Below are 20,682 nucleotides of genomic sequence, written 5' to 3' on the forward strand. Positions count from 1 at the left end.
GTTTAACTCATTAACTTAATATTGAATAAACAAACTACAAACAAATTGATAATTAAATGTTTAAACTGATACATAAAATAAAACTTAATAATTTCTCCATCGGGCTCTTCCATATCCTTCCCAAAGATTCACTCTCTGATCTTCTCTTAATAGGTCATACAGATTTTGGTTCTGAATGTAATTAGTCATTTTCCCACAGTTTCTTACAGGCACTCCTGTTTGTGGTTGAATCTTAGGCCTCAAATATTCATCTTCATAGTTAGTTCACTCCTTGTTAAGATAGGTTTCCTGAATTATCATGTCATGTAGAATTATTTAAATGAGCATAGTCTTGTGCATTTTATGAGGACTTAAATCATGATATGACCCACAAATGATAGCGAAATTCCTCTTCAAAATTCTAAAATCCCATTCCACATCCTTTATCAACGCCATTTGGCGTCGTTAAAATGGAGGTATGAATTACCCAATGCGCTGGCAGGGGGATGACGGTAACATTGAACCAAGGTTGAGCATTTTGGATAGATACCATCTGCAAGATAATACCCATGAGTGTACTGATTGTCGTTGATTGTGAAACATACTACGGGACAAATTCCATATTTTAGATCTTCAAACAGATACGACTTGTGAAAAACATTAATATCATTTTGTGAACCCGGAAGACTAAAAAAAGCATGTCATATCCAACAATCATAAGAAGCAGCAGCTTCAAGGATAACGATTGGTTTTGGGTAATGACCCTTATATTGATCGGTTTAATAAATAAGGCATCTCTGCCATACCCATGCATGTAATCTAGATTCCCTAGCATTCCTGATTCTCCCTTAATATTTTTCTAACATCTTCCTCAGTTGGTTTTCGTAAATACGTTGGACCAAAATGATTAATTATTACTTCGCAAAACAATGAAAGATTAGTTAATGAAGTTATTTTTCCCATACGAAGGTACTCATCGTTTGTATCCGCTGGTTTTCCGTAACCTAGAATCCTTAGAGCCGAAGTAACCTTTTATTCAGGACTATGACCTCTAATATTTAGTGCATCAAATTGATAATTAAATTGAGGTTCTACTTGACAAAGCTCATCAATAATATTTTTCACCAGGTGTCGAGGCATGCGGAATCGACGTTGGAATTCTTGATCAGGGTACACATAATTGGGAAGAAAATAATTGTGCACCAGCTTCTGGTGGTAAAATTCCATCCCTTGATACGTATATTTTCTTGAGAATACTTTTTTTGGCCATTGAATCTTTAGTATTTGGTCCGGATGTACGAGCATCAAAGTGTCGATTAGTTGTTTATCTTCAGCTTTCTCGTCATCAAATTGTTGCAACCTCCGTTGATGCATTTCTTGCTGCAATCTAAACCGATTCATAATAACATTCCTCTCTTCATTGGATCTCACCATTGATTATTGTGAAATTTAAAATTGAGAATACATACAAAGAAATAGGTAAAATATGTATGTAGAAGTATGTGTGAGTAATTTGAAGAAATACAAGGCGTATATATAGGAACCAACATGAGGAAATAATAGTTACAAAGTAGTCGTTGAGCGATATTCATAATATCCCCAATGATATTATAAGTACCGCGCGATGGAGGCCATGATGCCAGTGATATCGCCGTTGTTGATAATATTGTTCAGTTGTTTTTCTATAGTGGCGCGCTAGAGTGCTTATTTAAGGTGGTTCACCTTTCGGATTGGTTCTTTTATGATGGTTGAAACGATAGAATTGAAGGAGGAAATGATAGACAGTAGAACGAACTATCAAAAACTCATAGTTTAGTAGCTGTGACTGGTACAAAAAAAAGATTTTTTACCTACGAAATAGGAATTAAAAAGGACGTAGATAGATAAGATAGATACAAATTGGATTAGCAATCCAGCTCGAATTTCATTTCGATAATGGGTATATCTTCCATCGAAAGAAAAATGGAATCTCCCCCCTTTTTTAGCCGAAAGCTCCTTTTATTCCCTCTGGGGAGCCTCCTTTCTCTAATCTAGCTTGAAGACCTTCCTTAAGCAGCTCCCGCACACGAGAAAGGCGTTCGATTTCTCGCCTTGCAGGGATCCATATGTAAACATAGTATCTATTTACATACGCTCGAATGCCCCCTTCTCATAATGAGAATGTACATAACCCTATCCCGGGGAGTACCCCAGCCTGCTTCTTATGACACTGACTGGCTAAGGCAGCCATTGAAAGGTGAGTGAAACACCAGAAACGGAGACTACCCGAGTTAATGATAGAGGCAAGAACACTTTCCGACCAAGTCTCATTAATTGATCATAACGAGAATCAATTTTTCATCTGATTCTTCGATAGAAAGAAATCACGAAAGGTGTGTTGTTGTCGTTTTGAAAGATTAAAGATCGCCGAAATAATGTTTGAACCAATGATTCAAAGCAACGATGAAGGATCTGGCTCATTTGCCATGCCACCTATATGTCAAATAATCTTTTTTAACCTTGTGCTTAGGAATAGGCCCTGGGGAGTAACAGTGTCAATGAAACAACAACTGCTTGGGAAAGCATATCATCATTCCCAAGTCTTGACCATGTTCATCAAATGTCGCTTTCCAAAATTTTGCTCCAATTCGGGAAAAGAAAATTAATAGTTTCTGTCTTTCGGATATCTAGAACCGACAGGTAGTAAAATTTTGCCCTTATATATCTCGAACTATATTTCTCCAAAAGTTTCTCCGTTCGAGCAAAGACGGTGCCCCCTCGCTGTTTTTCGCCCAATCTATCGTCGACTCAAATTTCAGGTATTTTTTAGAACCCTAATCTCTCAATTCAACATTTCAATTATTAGAATACTTTAGATTCATCAACAATCATGAAACTCTCGTTTTCTCTCAATTCCAAATCAAATCCTAAACCTAGATTTAATCAAGAAGTAGAGAAAAACGATACCAGACACGAGTTTGTGACTGAATTTGACCCAACAAAACCCATAGATGATAAACGAAACAAAATCATCATCCCTCCATTGGAAAACTCATGGAAACGGACAAATAAGATGAAAAATCTCGAAAGTCTTATCAAACCTTCTGCTACTGATGATCCTGAGAGTCGGTTTGAACTAGAAGCAGCTCCAACTACAGCTGAAGTTGGAGATCAGGGTTTCAAATATGGATTAACTCTAAGAAAAAAGGAGGAGGATGAAAACGGTGATGTTATGGTTGAGGATAATGGTGCTAAATCTGGAGTTGTCGTTACTAGTTCTATTGAAAATTTGATGTTGAAGAAATATAAAGAGGATATGGAGAATTTGCCCGAGGATCGTGGATTTGATGAGTTTATCGATTGCCCTGTTGAGGGTTATGGCGAGGCTTTGCTTGCTGGGTATGGGTGGAAAAAAGGACAAGGGGTTGGAAAGAATGCAAAGGAAGATGTCCAAGTTGTTAAATATGTGAGAAGAGCTGGAAGAGAAGGGTTAGGTTATGAACCTGAAATTAATGATAAAAAGAAAAATGAGCGTCCTCTCCTTGTTGCTCCCAAAGGTAAAGATGGGCGGACTCGACATGTTGTTGGTATCGATGAGAAGCTCGTAGCAGCAGAACCCAAAGGGATTTTCGTGGGAAGAATTGTTAGGGTTGTTAATGGGAGGCATGTGGGTTTGAAGGGAAAGGTTGTTAGAATATTAGATGATTCTGAATCAACTAGGGTTGTTTTGATGCTATTAAGGAGTGAAACAGAAGTTACTGTGAGAGAAGCTGAAGTTGCAGAGTTGGGTTCATTGGAAGAGGAGAATTGTTTAAAGAAGTTGCAAGAGTCAAAGACTCGAGGAGCAAAAGATGATAAAAGACATGATGACAGGAGGAGGGATTCCTCGAGTAATGGAGGTAGAGAAATAAGGGATTCGCGCAGTAGCGATACTAGGGAGGTGAAAAAGAGGAAAACTGAAGGAGAAACACGAAGTGCGGCCAAACATGATAATAGTGAAGTTATCCAGAGAGAAAAAGAGAGGGGTGAACCTTCTTGGCTGATTAGTCACATTAGAGTTAGAGTAGTTTGCAAGAAATTTAAAGGAGGGAAACTGTATCTGAAGAAGGGAGAAATAGTTGATGTTGTTGAACGAAATGTATGTGATATTGCAATGGACGATAGCAAAGAGGTTATTCAGGGTGTGAAGCAGGACATCCTTGAGACAGTAATTCCAAGGCGTGGGGGTCCAGTTCTAATTCTTTATGGAAAACACAAGGGGGTCTTTGGGAATCTTATGGAAAGGGATACAGAGAAAGAAACCGGTGTTGTTCGAGATGCAGATAATCACGAGTTACTCAATGTTCGCCTTGAACAAATTGCAGAGTACATTGGAGATCCGAGTCATTTAGGATATTGATCTTCCTTGACCAAGGTGTGCATCATGCAATTTTATTTCGCCTTATATATTAAAAAAGGATCTATATTGATGATGTTTAATGATATCCTGTGTTTGTTTATTGTTCTCATTGCTAACTAGCATCAGTCTTTCGGATTGTGTAACTGGTCTTTTATTTTTGAACGCTACGTGGCTATGTGCTTGTTGTGAAACTGATTAGTTTTTTACCCGAAGATATCCTATTTTAGATGAATAGTTGTACACCCTCTTTTAATTTTTTACTGTTTATTTTCTTTGAACTTTTAAGGTGTCAGGTTGTTTTTAATGTGGAATTATACAGTGGAAATGCCGATTTTTCCAAGGATTACCTCAACTCTTGATGAAGGTGAGGATGAATTGGTCAGCAACAGGGAAACATCCTTCTCAACTTCAGAATGCTGTAAGTGGTTGTCAGAGCAGCAAAACATAACACTTTCAATCCCTTACAAACGCATCTGGAAAAAGAATGTGCCCTTCTAGGTACAATTCTTCATTTGGTTAGCAGTCCAAAATGCAATCCCAACGGTGGACAATCTCAACCAAAGGGGGTGTGGACTCACCAACACTAATTGTTACTTGTGTAAGAAACTGTTGATCATCTATTACTAAATTGCATCCTAGGAAAGTATTGGATTATTTCGTAAGAGTTAGAAGAAGGTAATCCAAACTCTTCGCGAGATCAGCTCGAAACTTGGAATGACCCTAAAGAAAAATTCATGGGTCTTCAAATCTGGCCAACACTACCATTCGCCAGTTGTTGGACATTATGGAGGTAAAGGAAGCAAGGTATGGCAAATTGCAGGGGCAGAGATCCTAACACTATCATAAACGAAGTTTAAGGCATTATTATCTCTGGGGTTCTGGACCTGGCTGATTCAATTCAGTCACTTTTTAGGGAGTTAACTCATTGGGATGTAATATGACAATGTGTAATACCCCATTGATTTTTCTTTCAATAAAATTTTAACTTTCCTAATAAAAAAAAGACCTTCAACAAGAAAAAATATCAAAACTCATAACAAGTAAAAACCGATTGCAAACTCCACCTCCACCAACATAGAGTAAGCCCTATTGTAAATATAGAATTTACAGGATACAACAAATCATTTATTCTCTTGCAGGAAGACCAGCAGATACGGCTTCAAAATTGATGTTCAAAATTGATCACTTACCCAAATGTAACTTCAGAGAGAAAATATCAGAATGAATAACAACTAACAAGCAAAAAAACCAACAAACGGTGATGATTGTATTGAACAAACAAGTAATACTCAGGCAACATAGAATAGGGCTTCCAACACCAAAAGAAAATATAGAATTTACAGGATACAACCAATCATTTATTCACTTCCATGAAGACCAACAGCAATACAACATATAAATAAATTCACTTACAAGCGTAAAAACAGAACAAGAAATGAAAAAATGAACTAACAAGGAAAGGAAAAATAATACTTTGAAAGCAACATAGTAGTTAACATAAAAGTAATACCTCATCTTTTCACCCTCACATGAATATAATTTCTACTGGTTCTGAAATAGGAAATGGTTGGTTTACTACTAATACTCGACTAGTATTTATATGTTCAACTTCTTCAGTTATCATAGTTGTCTTCCACTCCTTCCTCATATTCACCCTCCTCGTCCTCCTCAACAGTGGCATCCTGGTATTGTTGGTACTCTGACACAAGATCATTCATGTTGCTTTCAGCCTCTGTGAATTCCATTTCATCCATTCCTTCCCCAGTGTACCAGTGCAAGAAAGCTTTGCGCCTGAACATAGCTGTGAACTGCTCACTCACTCTTCTGAACATCTCCTGGATCGATGTAGAGTTTCCGATGAAAGTTGAAGCCATCTGGAGTCCAGTGGGTGGGATGTCACATACACTCGACTTCACATTGTTTGGAATCCACTCAACAAAGTAGGATGAGTTCTTGTTCTGCACGTTTATCATCTGTTCATCGACCTCCTTAGTGCTCATTTTTCCTCTGAACATGGCAGAGGCTGTGAGATAACGACCATGACGAGGATCTGCAGCACACATCATGTTTTTGGAATCCCACATCTGCTGGGTCAGCTCAGGAACAGTAAGAGAGATGTATTGCTGAGACCCACGGGAGGTGAGTGGAGCAAATCCGACCATGAAGAAATGGAGACGAGGGAATGGGATAAGGTTCACAGCCAACTTTCTTAAATCAGAGTTCAGCTGTCCTGGGAAACGTAGGCAGCAAGTAACACCGCTCATGGTTGCTGAGATGAGATGGTTTAGATCTCCAACTGTATTTGTAGAGAAAGATGTGGTTTATGTCAAGTTTTTGTTTTCATAGATATTAGATATATACTCGACACAGAGGACATAAAGCTTAAATTATTCTACTAAATCAAATACTTACAGCTGGGAGTGCTCAGTTTTAGGGTCCTGAAGCAGATATCGTACAGAGCCTCATTATCCAGGACCATGCATTCATCGGCATTCTCCACAAGTTGGTGGACTGATAGAGTGGCATTGTATGGCTCCACAACAGTGTCTGACACCTTAGGAGAAGGGAAAACTGAGAATGTAAGCATCATTCTATCTGGGTACTCTTCTCTCATCTTCGATATTAGAAGGGTTCCCATACCAGACCCAGTTCCACCTCCAAGGGAGTGACATACTTGAAAACCTAGTATCGACCAAGAGTAACAACCAAAAAGATCAGCAACCATGAAATACTTAGATCATGATTTTTGCTCTACGCAATGCAATGGCATGTTTTGTAAGAAAAAAAGATAACTAATAGACTTGAAAACCTGGCACAAATTAACAATAACCAACGAACAAGATCAGCATCCCATGAAATTTTTAAGCAATTGATCCTTTTCATTGCACAGTAGCAATAATGAAACACTTGCAACAAAAAGAAGAACAAGAAAAACACTAAGTCCTAAAATGAAGTTGTGAAAAGGGGTGACAATATGCGTATTCAACTTTCAATCAATAATCCAGTCCAACCCATCTTAATAGATAAAAATCCGTAATCCAATTTCAAGTAGTAACACTCATCAGTTCATTTCTTAGAGCAGCATAATAGAGGGTTTTAAAAGGCTTTATTACCAAAAGTAAGACAATATTCAGTTACGTATGAGCACATTTTATAATAGTAAGTTTGCTTCATAAAGAATATTGCAGACTGCATCATGTCCTTGTCATTTTCAATTTCTCGAGATGGAATACATTAACATCGTTTTTCAGTAGCGACAAAATACAAAGGAACAGCAGATGTAACAAAAGTTTGAATCCAGATCTTGTAAGTAAACTGATCTGAATGATGAATTCGACAACAGTTATCATGCTAAAGCCTAAAGGTGTCTCAATTGCCACTTCAAATATAACCTTAGCCTAATTAACTACACACACCATGACACCAATCAAAAAACATGCAGCTCAAAAGTAAAATAGAAAAGAAATGCATAAGAAAAACCACCAAAAATCTCAAAAACAAAATGCATCCGACATTCCATGAGAGATCAAAACTAGTTACACTTGCAACATTCACTTAAAACGCAGATCTCGCCACTTGAATCAACTTTATACACAGAAAAACTTCAACTAAACATCTAAAATACAGAAGAACGTAACAAATAATAATATATCAGGATCTTGACAATTGATTCATGTATAAGAATTCATTCACATGATATCAGTTCATTCAACCAATTTCTCATACAGTTCATGTAAATAAGAGAAATCGATTCATTTTTCATCAACTAAATTGCAAATCTAATAATCAACAGACAGAAAAATATACTAAAGAGAAAATTCACACTAAGAGAATCATAGATCACCATCGAACAGTGCGATTCACCACAAACAATATTGAATATCAAAAATCACTAACGAAATTATAAACCACCGACAATAAATTCCAGGAAAAAAAAACTCAAAAATAAGAATAAACAGCGAAAAGAGAATAGAGATGCAAAATTACCTTGAAGACAATCACAATTCTCCGCTTCTTTTCTAACAACATCAAGAACCGAATCAATCAACTCAGCACCTTCAGTATAATGACCTTTCGCCCAATTATTACCAGCACCAGATTGTCCAAACACAAAATTATCAGGACGAAAGATCTGACCAAATTGACCAGATCTAATACTATCCATAGTACCAGGTTCAAGATCCATAAGAACAGCTCTCGGTACATATCTTCCACCGGATGCTTCATTATAATACACATTAATCCTTTCTAATTGTAGATCTGATACTCCTCCTTTAAACCTTCCGGTTGGATCTATACCATGTTCATCACATATCACTTCCCAGAATTTTGCTCCGATTTGATTCCCACATTGTCCTCCTTGTACATGTAGAATCTCTCTCATTTTCGGTGGATTTTTTCTAAAATCCCTCTCAGATTTCTGATGTAGATGAAGAAGGAGGAGTTAGAGAGTCGGTGGTTATATAAGAGATGTGAGGAGAGAAGACAATAATGGAGGAGGAGGATGAAGAATGAGATATTTTTTGGAATTGGTTACTGCGCGGGAATATATGGACGTTCCAACTTTTTCCAGCGAAATTCCAACCCAGTACTCTGATTAGTTATTTTTTAGGGGTTAGTTATTTTACATCATGGTTACACCGTTTTCGGGTTAGATCTGGATCTTGGGGGCATGGCAGTGATATTGTGGGATGTAGGTGATTTGTTTTGTTATGTGGTGTAACTGATCAACCGTTGATTTCATTTTTTGGTGAGGTATCAGGTAAATTGACGGCTGAGTGCAGAGGTGTAACTACGGGGTAGTGTCTATTTTAGTGTCTTATGGATTTTTTATTTTTATTTTATTTATTTTTTGATATTTGTCACTACAAAACTGTCAAGATATTCGTTTTATAATTTCGAATCAATAATTGTAAAATGATGCAACTCGGATCCGATACAATAAATTAGGGATAAAGACAGAAATTGCATTCTATAATGTGAATCGAAATGACTGAGAACGAACAGTAAAAACATTCAGCGATCAGTATTTTCCAACAGTGAAACTCGAAACAGAAAAGTCGAAGTAGCTACTAAAAAACTAAGCCACATAGCATTGACATTTGTGCAAAGCACACACTGGGAGGCTACTAGTCAAAGTTGGCACTCAGACATTGCATTTAGTTTGCAGGTGTGCCTGGCAAGAAGGCACTGTTCTGATTTGCACTCTTGCTCTGCTCGAGACCAAGGTGGCGTTTGAAGGTGTGCCTCATGGTCTGGCAGAGAAGATACATTAAATGCCCGTTGCCGGGGCTACTTTAAAATTGAGCATCACATTAGACGCACATCATAGCCCGGATGTATTTAGCAAATGCAAAATTTGGTTTATTTTGTGGATGCTTCAAGTGGTTACTAGTGATTATATACAGAAAACAGTAACTACTAAGCTAGTAGCACCAAATTGGGTCTGTCAATCAATTACCCGGACTGTTGCAGTAATGGATTTTTACGAAAATTACCAATGCTTTACATCCAAAAGTATCGTATTCACCAGGTTGCTGCTATTTCATGTAGATAAGAGAGTTCCAACTACATTTAATGCCCTCGCTGTTTCCAATTATTTTTTTCAGAAACTGAAAGTGAAATGGGAACACAACGGGGTTGGATAGTCAAGATCACTGTATAGTTATGATATCTTATTCTTAGAATGATCTTGCAAATCTTTCTAAGAGCCCCACTAATAAGAAAATGCCAATGTGCCATCACTCAATACTATATATATAACAATAATACACCATTTAAATAATGCAACAAAAGAAGAATATTATTTTCACTTCCAAAATGTTACACTGCTTGAACTGTTTAAGGATGCAAATTTCCACTGCTTGTTCGGGTGATGGAAATTGATAAAAGGTGAAAACCTTAGTTTTGAGGTTTGAATGGCCAGCTATCAAGGTCGGTTCACACAGATATGATTCAAATAGTGAAATTTGGCAAGGATAATGTAGATAATGATTTGTCTTCTCGAGAGCCCATATAAAGGAGGTACAAGCACTGTAGGGGCTGTTTCTAAATGTGGTATACAATAACAATAGCATTCTCTAGTGTAAAGTTTGATGCAGTTGAATTTAATAGAAGAAAGAGTAGATGCTGATTTTGACATGATTAGGAATCAATCAGCACAAATATTCAGACAAAAGCAACAAAGCACAGATCCTGTGTTGCCATTTCGGCATATAATATTTTGACAAAACAGGTTTAAGTTTGTCGCTCATGTCAGCATCCTAACCCAACTACTCATACAAAATTTCTACAACCCGTTCAGCATTTTTCAACTGCAGTCCTTTGATATTAACTGCTGAAGGTTTCAACGTTGAATGTTTCTCTACTTAGCTTATCTCTTTTGCTTTCCATTTGGAAAACATTGAAAACAAAGCTTAGCTGTGAGAACAATATTTTTAGGGTACTGAAGTGCACAAGATGAACTACAATATTACAGGATGAAAGGACGCATGTGTCCCAGGCCAAATAGAGGAACAATGAGTTAAAAAAAAAATACAATAGCTTACAGTTGATATGAAACAATGATTACCTCAACACTGCAACAACTAATGATGTTGAACTAGGATGTCATTGCAGTACTTCTTGAAAGTCAAGCCTTCTTCCGCCAGAAACTCACTGCCATCCACACAAACTTAAGTTTCTATTTTGTAGTGCACAATGCAGATAGACAAAATGTTGAATCGAGCTTCAGAAATTGGAGGTGCTAGATTTACTTACAAGATTCGCTCAGCCATTTGTGATGCATCCCATCTTGGGCTCCATGGACAATCAACCAAAGGAGGTGACGCTACTGGTGTTCCTTGGGCGTTGAAGTGCTATGATATAGAACAAGAAATAGTGAAGAACCTCATAAATAATACTAGAAGTAACTTGCTAATGAGGGAACATAACACGCACTTAAACTGAAGACACCGTCTAGGGAAGGGCGGGAGTGAGCCATTCAGCAAATCGCAAACTAGTTAACAACAACTCTCTCCGTTTCAAAATAATAGGCTTGTTTGTATGTAAATTTACACGTTTTGAAACGGAGGGAGTAGAAACTTAATCTAAACACATGTCAGCAAGCGTCATCCTGCTATATAGGCTGATTCTTTCACAATACTAAAGTACTTAACCCAGACTAACCTAAGGAAATTTGACAGATGCCTACAAGCCTAAGTGTTAATTTTCCCTCCTGCAACTCACAGAGGATCACTGTTTTAAAAAAATTGGGTGAGAGAACCAAATAGAGAATCTCACTGACAATGTACCTAAAGCGCAGAACCAGTCCTTCCTACACTGGTTTTACTTCTAACAGCGTCCTAGCAGACTGTTTCTAAACGACCAGGCGAGCACTTCGTATAGTAGCAATATGTTATTAGGAGTAACAGGGCAATGCATGGAATGAGCAAGGCATCAGGACATGATGGGCTTATGGTGCAAGGCAAAAGCTTCAATGTCTGAGGCGTAATCTCACTCTCAGACATTTCTAGACCACTATATTCTTGAGTTGAGCCTCAGAACATGTGCCAAAAACCTCGTGTAGGGGGTCCATTTGATGCTTTAAAGACTGGTTAAACCATGTACATGAATATATCTCTAAGAAATAGATTGGTGATAGCACGATCTTGCACATGTAAATTACCTGTGAACTTTGCAGCATCAGAGTTGGTGGTTGCTTAGGAAACTGAATTGGAATGGAGATATGCACCTGCAGTGGCAATGTTCAGGAGTCCTTTCCAGTATAGGAGATGAATTTAATAGAGCAAAATTGGAGTACCAAAAAAGTAAAATATAAATCTGTTATAGACATTAACCCCAATACAACTCTACAAAGTAAGAACCACGGTAAAGAAAAGGTATCCGTGTTTTGCTGGTTTGTTCCCAAACAGGTCAAACATAAACTCTGATTATAGTTTAGGAATTCGTTTACAAAGAAAAACAAACAGTGTTAAAGTGTTTCTAAGAGAAATAGGGAGCAATACTAATGTTTTCAGGCACAAAATTTGATCAAAATCCTTCTGCTTCTTCTAAGGACAAACGCCTAGGGAAACTCTTACTTACATAGAACAATTCCAGAAATAATTACCTACTTCCATCAGTAACCATACACATAATTAAACAAGCATAAGTGACAGCTCTATCGTACCAGAAATGTAAACACCCCAGTTGCAGCAAGAAGTGTGGCCTTTCTGCAAAAGACCTGATGGTATAGAACAATCACCCAATCAAAACAAATAATAATCGGTAATCGATCAGATATTAAGCAAAATCAAGATATATTTAGTATGCATACTGGATCTGCTTCTATAGGCCTTCCACATATTGGAGCTAAAGCCTCTATAAAGCGTCTTCTAGCACCAACTGATGCAACAGCATCCACAATCTACAAAAGAGGTATCATGGAGGATTTTAGACCAACCAGCAGTGACAAACTGAAATAAAGTCGTAAGAAGAAGATATATCATCTAATGTAGATGAAAAAGGTGATCTTTGAACAGCATATAATCAAACCTGAAGCTTGAGATTTTCTTCTAGAGTAGGCAGGTATTCAGTCATGCACCTTTGAGAGATCAAAACAAGACAAGAAGAAATATTAGCAAAAACAGCTGTGGTTTTTTGGAAAGCAGGTGCAACCATAATGTTAGGATGAGGTACTTACATTCCTTCTGACCATGGAAGAAGCTTCACATCTTCAACAGAGAATAGTGCTTTCAGCTCTGAGGAAGAGACAAGTTTCATTCTAGGAGCAGAAGGCGCCGGACCATATTTTCTCCTAATAGGAAATACGACCTGCACCAATCTAATATTACATCATCCAAATAGAAAAATAACAAGAATCATTCTTGAATTATCAATCTCAAGTTATGTTGATCCATTATTTTGTACTTTTTTGTGATTTATCATATTGATCATATATCCAGATATTGATTGATAAAAAGTACACCATAAAAGGTTAAGTTTTAAGCTAGGCCACTGCATTCTAGAGAACTATCATAACTGAGAAACAAGTTAAGGATTTTCTAGTCTACAATCTCTGCCTATTTGCCATAAGAGAGAAATCTTAGTGATGGTTGCTGTTTGGAACTTTAACAAGACCATGACAGAATTGAAGACCAAATTAGCCAACAGCGCATTTTGCTTCGAGGAAAATTTCAAACTAAACTTTGGATATATAGAAAGATTTAGCATCTTTATAAGAATGACAATTATTAAATTGTATTATTTCCTGTACTCCCTAGATGTCACTTACAATAGCAACTCTGGTCCTGTAATGAGACTATATAATAAAAATACTACTGAGTGCAAGAGATAATTAGAGTTGTTTATCTTGAAACTGGATTCCCAGACTTAATGTGCAGTTTGGTTTCCTCCGTGCATAAGTAGTGTTGAGTTGTCAGGTGGAAAGTTTTAGATGTCTACCACGAATCAATAATCCTTTATAGTAGATGGTAATGGTCACAAACATATAACAAACAAATTCTAAGACAGGAAAGCACCTGTAAGTAGATGATTTGCTGATGCTTCCACGGACACCCATGCACCAGTTTATTTAAATCTATATCCAGCAAAGGTACAGCAAATCTAACTTCTTCTGGCTACACTAAAATTCAAGGAAAAACAAATTAACCAAGACTACAGGAGAATTATAGCAATGTAATCATGGGCCACCAAAAAGGCAATAGAAATCATCTAGTATATCTTTACCTTGTCAGGTCCCGAAATCAAGCAAACTTCAATTCCCTGTTCCATGAAAGAGTAAGTTAATACTAACATCAATTGGTCAAGTCTCCAGACACCCATTAAAGTACTAGCAAAATCTAGACAATTAATTAGAATAGATAGGTTAAAGGAAGTTAAGTTTTTGGACAAGTACTATATTGAACCAAACAAAACAGTTTCTCTTTGCATGGGATTCAAAGGGCTGCAAAGAATACAAAAAAATCTACATGTAGTTAATAGATTAAGACTGAATAGTTTGTGAGCATGGCCCAACAATTACAATCTCTAAGATAAGACAACTGATCTCACTTCGAATCTTAACTTACCTCCCTAGAATGAATGGTGCTAATTTCAAATTTCAATCTGTCATCGTCAAGTTCTGCAATTCGTTTCCTCTGATACAGTATGTAAATATCCCTACAAGACAAACCATTTAAAGAGTCAGATACACATATATATGCAGAAGAAAAGAAAATAGTTCAATGTCGACCACAAAAGACCTTAGTTCATTAATTAGTGCCAACAGCTTTGAAGGATCCTTGATATTCCAATCACACAAGCTACTCTTAGGTGTTTCCCCATCACCAGCAACAAAAAATGGATGAAAACTTTCATCTTCAGCAGCAAATATAATATCAGGCGCAGCTAATGGGTACTGTGCATTGTATATAACATCCCCTGTAACGAATTAATCGACATTAATCAAACCTCAAAATCAAAAAAAAAAAAAATCAATAGGATCAGGTAAAATTGAGATAACTAACATTTAATGTAATCTAGGCAGAGTGGTATGAGAAGAGTAAACCGATCAGCTAACTGTGGGTTTCCCTTTCTACAACCAGACCATATTCGATCAACCTGCAAGAAGTCAAAACCAATTTAAGCCCTAAACCTAAAAAAAGATTATAAAAAAATGGACCAAAATTTGCATATACGATCTAGGGTTTTGCCGATGGTTGAGATACTGAAAAGATCGAAGTTATGACAAAAATTAAGCTTTTCAAACTTTAATTACTTACTTTGACAGAGAATGGAGAGTGGGTGAGGAGGTAATTGAGTTGGGAAGCTATCAGTGGAGGTAAAGTACCACCATTGCTAACTACGGCCATAAGCCAATCACTGTGGAAACTTGGAATCCCTGAGTTTTCTTTTCGAAGTTTTTGCTGGTGAAGATCCTTGTGGAGTTGAAGAGATTCACTGTTTACTTTTTCTTGATCATCGCATCGGTGATGTTTGCGAGCAGATTTGGGGAGGTCTCTAAATGGAGAAAAGTAAATTTCTATTATTCTAGTGAAAAACAATTGTATCGGAACAGTAGGACTAGTCGTGGGATGAGACTCATGTGTGTCTGCATGGCAATTAGACCTTTATGGCCCAACTACGCCAAATTTCAACAGCCGCACCCTAAAAAAGAAATGACATTTCTATCAACATTGTTAACCGGGGTACCAATTCACTGTGGAGCAGGACATCAAATCTATATTATAATGGACAATGGTGTTTTTTCATATGGACGGTTATCTACATTGGGACACATAAAGAACAGTCAAGATTTAAATTTTTCACTATACATTTTTAGCATATAAAGAAGGGTTGAGATTGAGACACTGATTTAAGATTTTCAGTCTACATTTCCAAGAGTCCAGATCGAGCCACATATTTCAATCTCCACTTCACCCTCCCAGTGTCATTTATTTGAAATTATTCTTCACATTCAATGTGAAACCGTTTCCTTTATTGTAAATTAAACTCTCTCTTAATTCATGCTTCAAAAAAAAAGTTGATTATTTTCTTTCATCTTTTTCATTCTTTTTTCTTCTTCATCGTCTTTTTTTTTCATCAAAAAATAAATAAATCAAAAGATCTTCTTATGCCCATAATATTTCAATTTCTCCATGTGTAAAATATTTCAACCAAAGAAGATCTCTTTATCATCCACTGGATATTGAAAAGACGGTTTGTTATTATATTTGTTCTCTTATAGTTTGTATTGTTTTATAGTTTATCAATTTTCATCTAAATTTCTTTTCATCCAATTGGTGTTTTTAAATCTGGGTTATTGAGAAATGTTTCAGATCTTTTATTTTTATTTTGTGGTTTTAGGGTTAATTTGTGTAAAGATTAGATTAACGCTCATTAGATTCATCAAATGGTTTTAAAGCGCATTTTCGACTTAATGTTTGTATTTCTCTCTGCTTTCTGAATTAGAATTTCATTTTTAAATTTATATGGTGAATATTTTTATTATCCCCCAATTAATTTTATTTTAGATTATTAAGTTTTGTTTGAATTTGATTTTGTGCATCCCACTTCCTCTTAACAAGAATTATAAAGGTTGATTATTTTTCAAGTTCTATATTTTATTGTTAATCCTGTAAATTTACTTTTTGGTATGATTTCCAAGTCTCACTTGAATTGTTAATACGTGAGCACTACGGGTTGAATTAGCTTTTAGTTCATCGTACTTCTTTTTTTGTTTATAACAATCTTGTCGGCTTTAGCTAACCCAAAAAAGACTTCGAATATGGTCAAATCGAAGTTGATTCTACGAACCAAATACCGATAAATAGACATTTTTTGTATCCAACTGCACAAATCATTTTAAGGTATTATATTATAATGTGAATAATTATAGAGGCGATCCAACTGGTAGATTAGGTTCTTTGATTTTCTTATTTTGATTTAACAAAAATGATGTTTCAAACATTTATAAATTAGTCTTACTTTGTTGTCCTTCGTTTGCTTTGGCACTCTTGGATTTACAATCTTTGGTCCATTTTTGTTGTATTGGTAAGTTGGAGTCTTTTGGTTGTTTTTCTTTTGTTGTATTTGTTGTTCTGGTGGGTATGTGACGATTTTAGTCCTTTTTTTACTTGAATTAGATATGTTAGCAGTCTAATTAATTTCTGAATTTTAGGTTAGTTTATAAAATATTTTAAAATCTTGCCTTTGCATTTTGCTCTATTATCATTCCAATTTTTCAAATTTGCAGGTTCATCGAAACTTTTTCGGAGATGAAATACCACCTAAAGCAAGGGAGAAAGGACACAGGTTGGTTTTCTCTGTCGAGGTAAATACCAATATTTGATTATATACATTGAGGTTTGGTAAAAATCTTTTCATTACGTATTAATTCCGGATGAATTTAGCACTGCTAGAGTCTATTGTAGCAATGTTCACGAAGTATAATATAGGATATCGTTAATATTAACATGTTATTTAGGGGGTTTGCGCAAGGTCAAATTCGTTTTCCAGATATATATAAGGTCGGGTGAAAGGTTTATTATTAATATAGGATATCGTTAGTATTAACATGTTATTTAGGGGGTTTGCGCAAGGTCTGATTCGTTTGCCAGATATATATATAAGGTCGGGTGAAAGGTTTATTCGCGTTTCTGTACTGTTGGTCTCACTACAAGCTACTTTTGGACCCTTAATACCAATATTTGAGCTTGGATGAAGTATAAAAGTTCAGTATTTTTTCCAGGGAACCTACTATATGTTCAGTTCGTATAATTCTCAATAAGTTTTAAGCTCAGTTTTGTATAACACCACAGAGGTTGGAGAAAATGTAAATTATCAATTATGTGAATGCTTTGACAGAAGGTCTACAGATGTTGACAGGAACAAGGAGGTTGTAGAGTTGTAAGTTTTCTCATATCATTTGGCTCTTTTAACTCTTTATGCATGTACTTCGAAATAAGATATTTTGTTATTAGAGATCCAACACCCAACACATTGGTTCTTGCAACAGTCTCTATATTTCAATTTTGACAGGATAACTGAAAGTCAGAGTTTGTGTTATTAGTATGTTACCTGATAATTATACCGATATCAGTCTGTGAAATCTGTTTGTTGGGAATTCGCTGAACAAGGAAAAGCTAGAAAATATTTTATGAAAAATATGTTGGTAGTGTCCAATAGAAACATAGAATATGAATTGCGATTGTGGTGTCGAACGTCGGTTGGTTCAATAAAAATTCAATTTTGTTAGGGAATAAAATCAGTAATCAGTTGCTTGATGATTTATGTTCACGGTAAAATGATGCATGAAAAAAAATAGATGGTGGCATGTGTCGTGTTAATTAATGAGACTATAACTAAATCTTACATCTCTTTCCAATATCGCACTTAGTTCCCTACCTTTTTTTTATTCTGAAGTTCCTATAATTCAATCGGGATAAGATCATGTTGAGTTAGTGTGTCACTTTCTTATAGATTAGTCGTTTGAAATTAATTATGTAGAGTAATTTATTTTGATATTGTAACAAATTAGAAAGTCTGTACGATAGCCATGAAGAATTTCCTTAGGCACAATCTTTCCTTATAAAAGTTAATTTGTAACAATATTTCATAATGAATATGGATATGCAACTAGAGAAAGTTTGGAACACCAACAACACTACCATCTTATATTAAAAATTACTTTCTCTTACATTTAGTCGTTGCAGCAGTCTCACATCAAGCTACTCTTTTAAATAAGCTATTAAATTTCATGTCTTTTTAATATAATGTGGAACTGATATTTTTCTCAATTTATACAGGTGAACTGTTGGAACTCATGCTTTTGCAAATAATTTTTTCCGTTTTACCGTTGGCATGTTGATCTCGATGAATGATTTTCCTAACAACAATCCACTTATACAGATATCGGCAATCATTCTAGGTGTGGAATGGGTTATCTTAAATAGTTGGTTAAACATAGGTTAAATTTGGCCTCATGCAGTCATCAAGCATTAATGTTCCTTTCAAGGTTATGTATAAAATGATGTGTGTACATGTATTCTCTTTGATTTCTGAAGTAAGTTGGATGTTAATACAATATTTTTGTATGCATAAGCAAAATTGAAAAAGCGTGTATGGAACCGCGACATGTTGGATTTTGGGAACATGAACACCAGCATATGCATCACCTCTTATATTCTTTTTCTCCATGTATACAATTTTAGAACTTCTGTTCCAAAGTTTCAAAGAACTTTGTAACGGTATTGGAATAGTATGGGGTAGTAGTCATGTAAAAAATTTTGTGGTTCAATTTTAATGTTTCCATATTTTACAAATATTTACGTAAAATTCCACAATTCAACCATTTATTAGAGCTTTACATATTTTTGGTTAATTATTAGTTTAAAAATATGCATTGAAAACAAATTTAATTAAGTATGCTTCATCTAGGAAAAAATGACATAATGTAATAACACTGGAGTTAGATTTAACATGACATATGTCGAAATACGATAAGAAACAATCGTTCGACAACACCGAGAACAAGGGTCATATCCTAGTTCCATATAAGACAAACAAAATAGCGTTTCGTCTTATATAGGTTTTGGTAACATCTCCAGTAAACTGATCTCATATTAGTAGCAACAAGTTATATCGGCTAAATATGGAGAATAAAATCACTTTTATTTATTTTTGATAAACAAGGAACTTCTTATTTAATGAAAATTTGAGGTTACAATGAGTTTAGGATCGAAAATAAGAGAATACAAAGTAACAAGAACATACTGTAAAAGTACAATACTTAGAAATCCGGCAAGAGAAAGATTATCGGAGAAGAAAAATACAGGTATGAATAAGGTCTGATTAAATCGGAGGAAGAATGGTTTTTCTCGGTATTAATTCTGACCATTTAGTTTGTTTTTCTTCTTTAGAAATATGTGCTCCCAAAATAGGAGTGATTTTCTCAAATCTCTTGTAACTAGTGATGAAACTTCCGTCGTCAAATAAATTATCGATGAAGATTTCGTCGCCGGATAAGTTGATGATGAAGATATGTCGTCGGAGACAACAAAGATGAAGATTTTCCCATTGGAGAGCATCACTATTGAGCTTAAAACCCAACTCAATAACCAAGAATCGTTATTAAAGCGAATATAAACCTCAAAACAGTAGATAAAACCACCATAACGGTGTAGATAGGTAGAAAACATACCACAACTAAGCTAAGACTTCTAACTAATCTAAAAACAAAAAAATAGTAAAGAAATATACTCAAATCCGGTTCAAAAAGGATTAGATCTGAGCAGAGAAGGATTGTTGTTGATGATTTTGGGCCGTTTCCCATCAAAATGGACTCCTCTTAAGCTAAATTACGACACTCGGGTCCTTAACTTCCAAATAATCCAGCACGCGTGCCATAACTTGCTCTTTATAGCTTGATAGGAAGTATGAGCATCCACTTGCTGGCATGCAACTAAGCCTCATCAAGCTTGACCACAATCATCTCTTGCATCGAGCTACCGAGCTTAGATGATATGAGGGGCCAATCTTCCGCAATCATCTCGCAATTAGATGATATGAGCGACAACGTGCTGGACCGGCAGTGCTGCAACTCATTGTGGCTGCCTACGTACCCTTCCCTACTCTAAAGGGATCAAGCACAGACCGTAGTTCATCCTCGAAGGGACAGAAACTTAAACCAACTCGATTGCAAGGCCGTGGCCTAACAATAATGGTAATGGCCTGGTCCGTATAGGCCATTCCGTCAAGATGCACAATGGTTATGCATCATCGGGTCCGCGATATGGCATAGTTATGCCTAAGCATTAAATGCCCTCTTCAAAAGGCTACGCAAC

At 36.0% G+C, this 20,682-nt stretch overlaps 3 protein-coding genes and 1 long non-coding RNA gene across 6 annotated transcripts; 2 read left to right on the top strand and 2 right to left on the bottom strand.

Annotated features, from left to right (window-relative positions):
• The first annotated feature begins 2,718 nt into the window (after positions 1–2,718).
• On the top strand, positions 2,719–5,360 carry LOC113288873 (protein MOS2-like). Of its 3 annotated transcripts, none has more exons than XM_026538007.1 (2): positions 2,719–4,372; positions 4,644–5,360. In XM_026538007.1, the coding sequence occupies exon 1, from the start codon at positions 2,849–2,851 to the stop codon at positions 4,355–4,357; it is 1,509 nt and encodes a 502-aa protein (XP_026393792.1). In that variant the 5' UTR covers positions 2,719–2,848; the 3' UTR covers positions 4,358–4,372; positions 4,644–5,360. The 3 variants fall into 3 exon arrangements, with proteins under 3 accessions (XP_026393792.1, XP_026393793.1, XP_026393794.1); XM_026538008.1 differs by having other exon boundaries at positions 4,651–5,360; XM_026538009.1 differs by having other exon boundaries at positions 4,677–5,360.
• Positions 5,361–5,645: 285 nt separating this feature from the next.
• Positions 5,646–8,893, bottom strand: LOC113288874 (tubulin beta chain-like). The gene is made up of 3 exons (XM_026538010.1): positions 8,345–8,893; positions 6,770–7,039; positions 5,646–6,653 (listed from the first exon to the last, which is right to left on the bottom strand). The coding sequence occupies exons 1-3, from the start codon at positions 8,739–8,741 to the stop codon at positions 5,971–5,973; spliced, it is 1,350 nt and encodes a 449-aa protein (XP_026393795.1). The 5' UTR covers positions 8,742–8,893; the 3' UTR covers positions 5,646–5,970.
• Positions 8,894–10,438: 1,545 nt separating this feature from the next.
• LOC113288875 (BRISC and BRCA1-A complex member 2-like) lies at positions 10,439–15,425 on the bottom strand. Its single transcript, XM_026538011.1, has 13 exons — positions 15,121–15,425; positions 14,866–14,959; positions 14,602–14,779; positions 14,428–14,518; positions 14,087–14,122; positions 13,879–13,977; positions 13,041–13,171; positions 12,893–12,941; positions 12,675–12,764; positions 12,528–12,581; positions 12,024–12,089; positions 11,117–11,214; positions 10,439–11,014 (listed from the first exon to the last, which is right to left on the bottom strand). Exons 1-13 carry the CDS (start codon positions 15,208–15,210, stop codon positions 10,945–10,947), a joined length of 1,146 nt encoding a protein of 381 aa, XP_026393796.1. The 5' UTR covers positions 15,211–15,425; the 3' UTR covers positions 10,439–10,944.
• A 507-nt stretch (positions 15,426–15,932) lies between these two features.
• Positions 15,933–18,998, top strand: LOC113286052. The gene is made up of 2 exons (XR_003329079.1): positions 15,933–17,746; positions 18,646–18,998. It is a non-coding gene; the product is annotated as an uncharacterized LOC113286052 (long non-coding RNA).
• The last annotated feature ends 1,684 nt before the right edge of the window (positions 18,999–20,682 follow it).

This window comes from Papaver somniferum, chromosome 6, assembly GCF_003573695.1.
Source record: "Papaver somniferum cultivar HN1 chromosome 6, ASM357369v1, whole genome shotgun sequence".
In the NCBI taxonomy this organism is placed as follows: domain Eukaryota; kingdom Viridiplantae; phylum Streptophyta; class Magnoliopsida; order Ranunculales; family Papaveraceae; genus Papaver; species Papaver somniferum.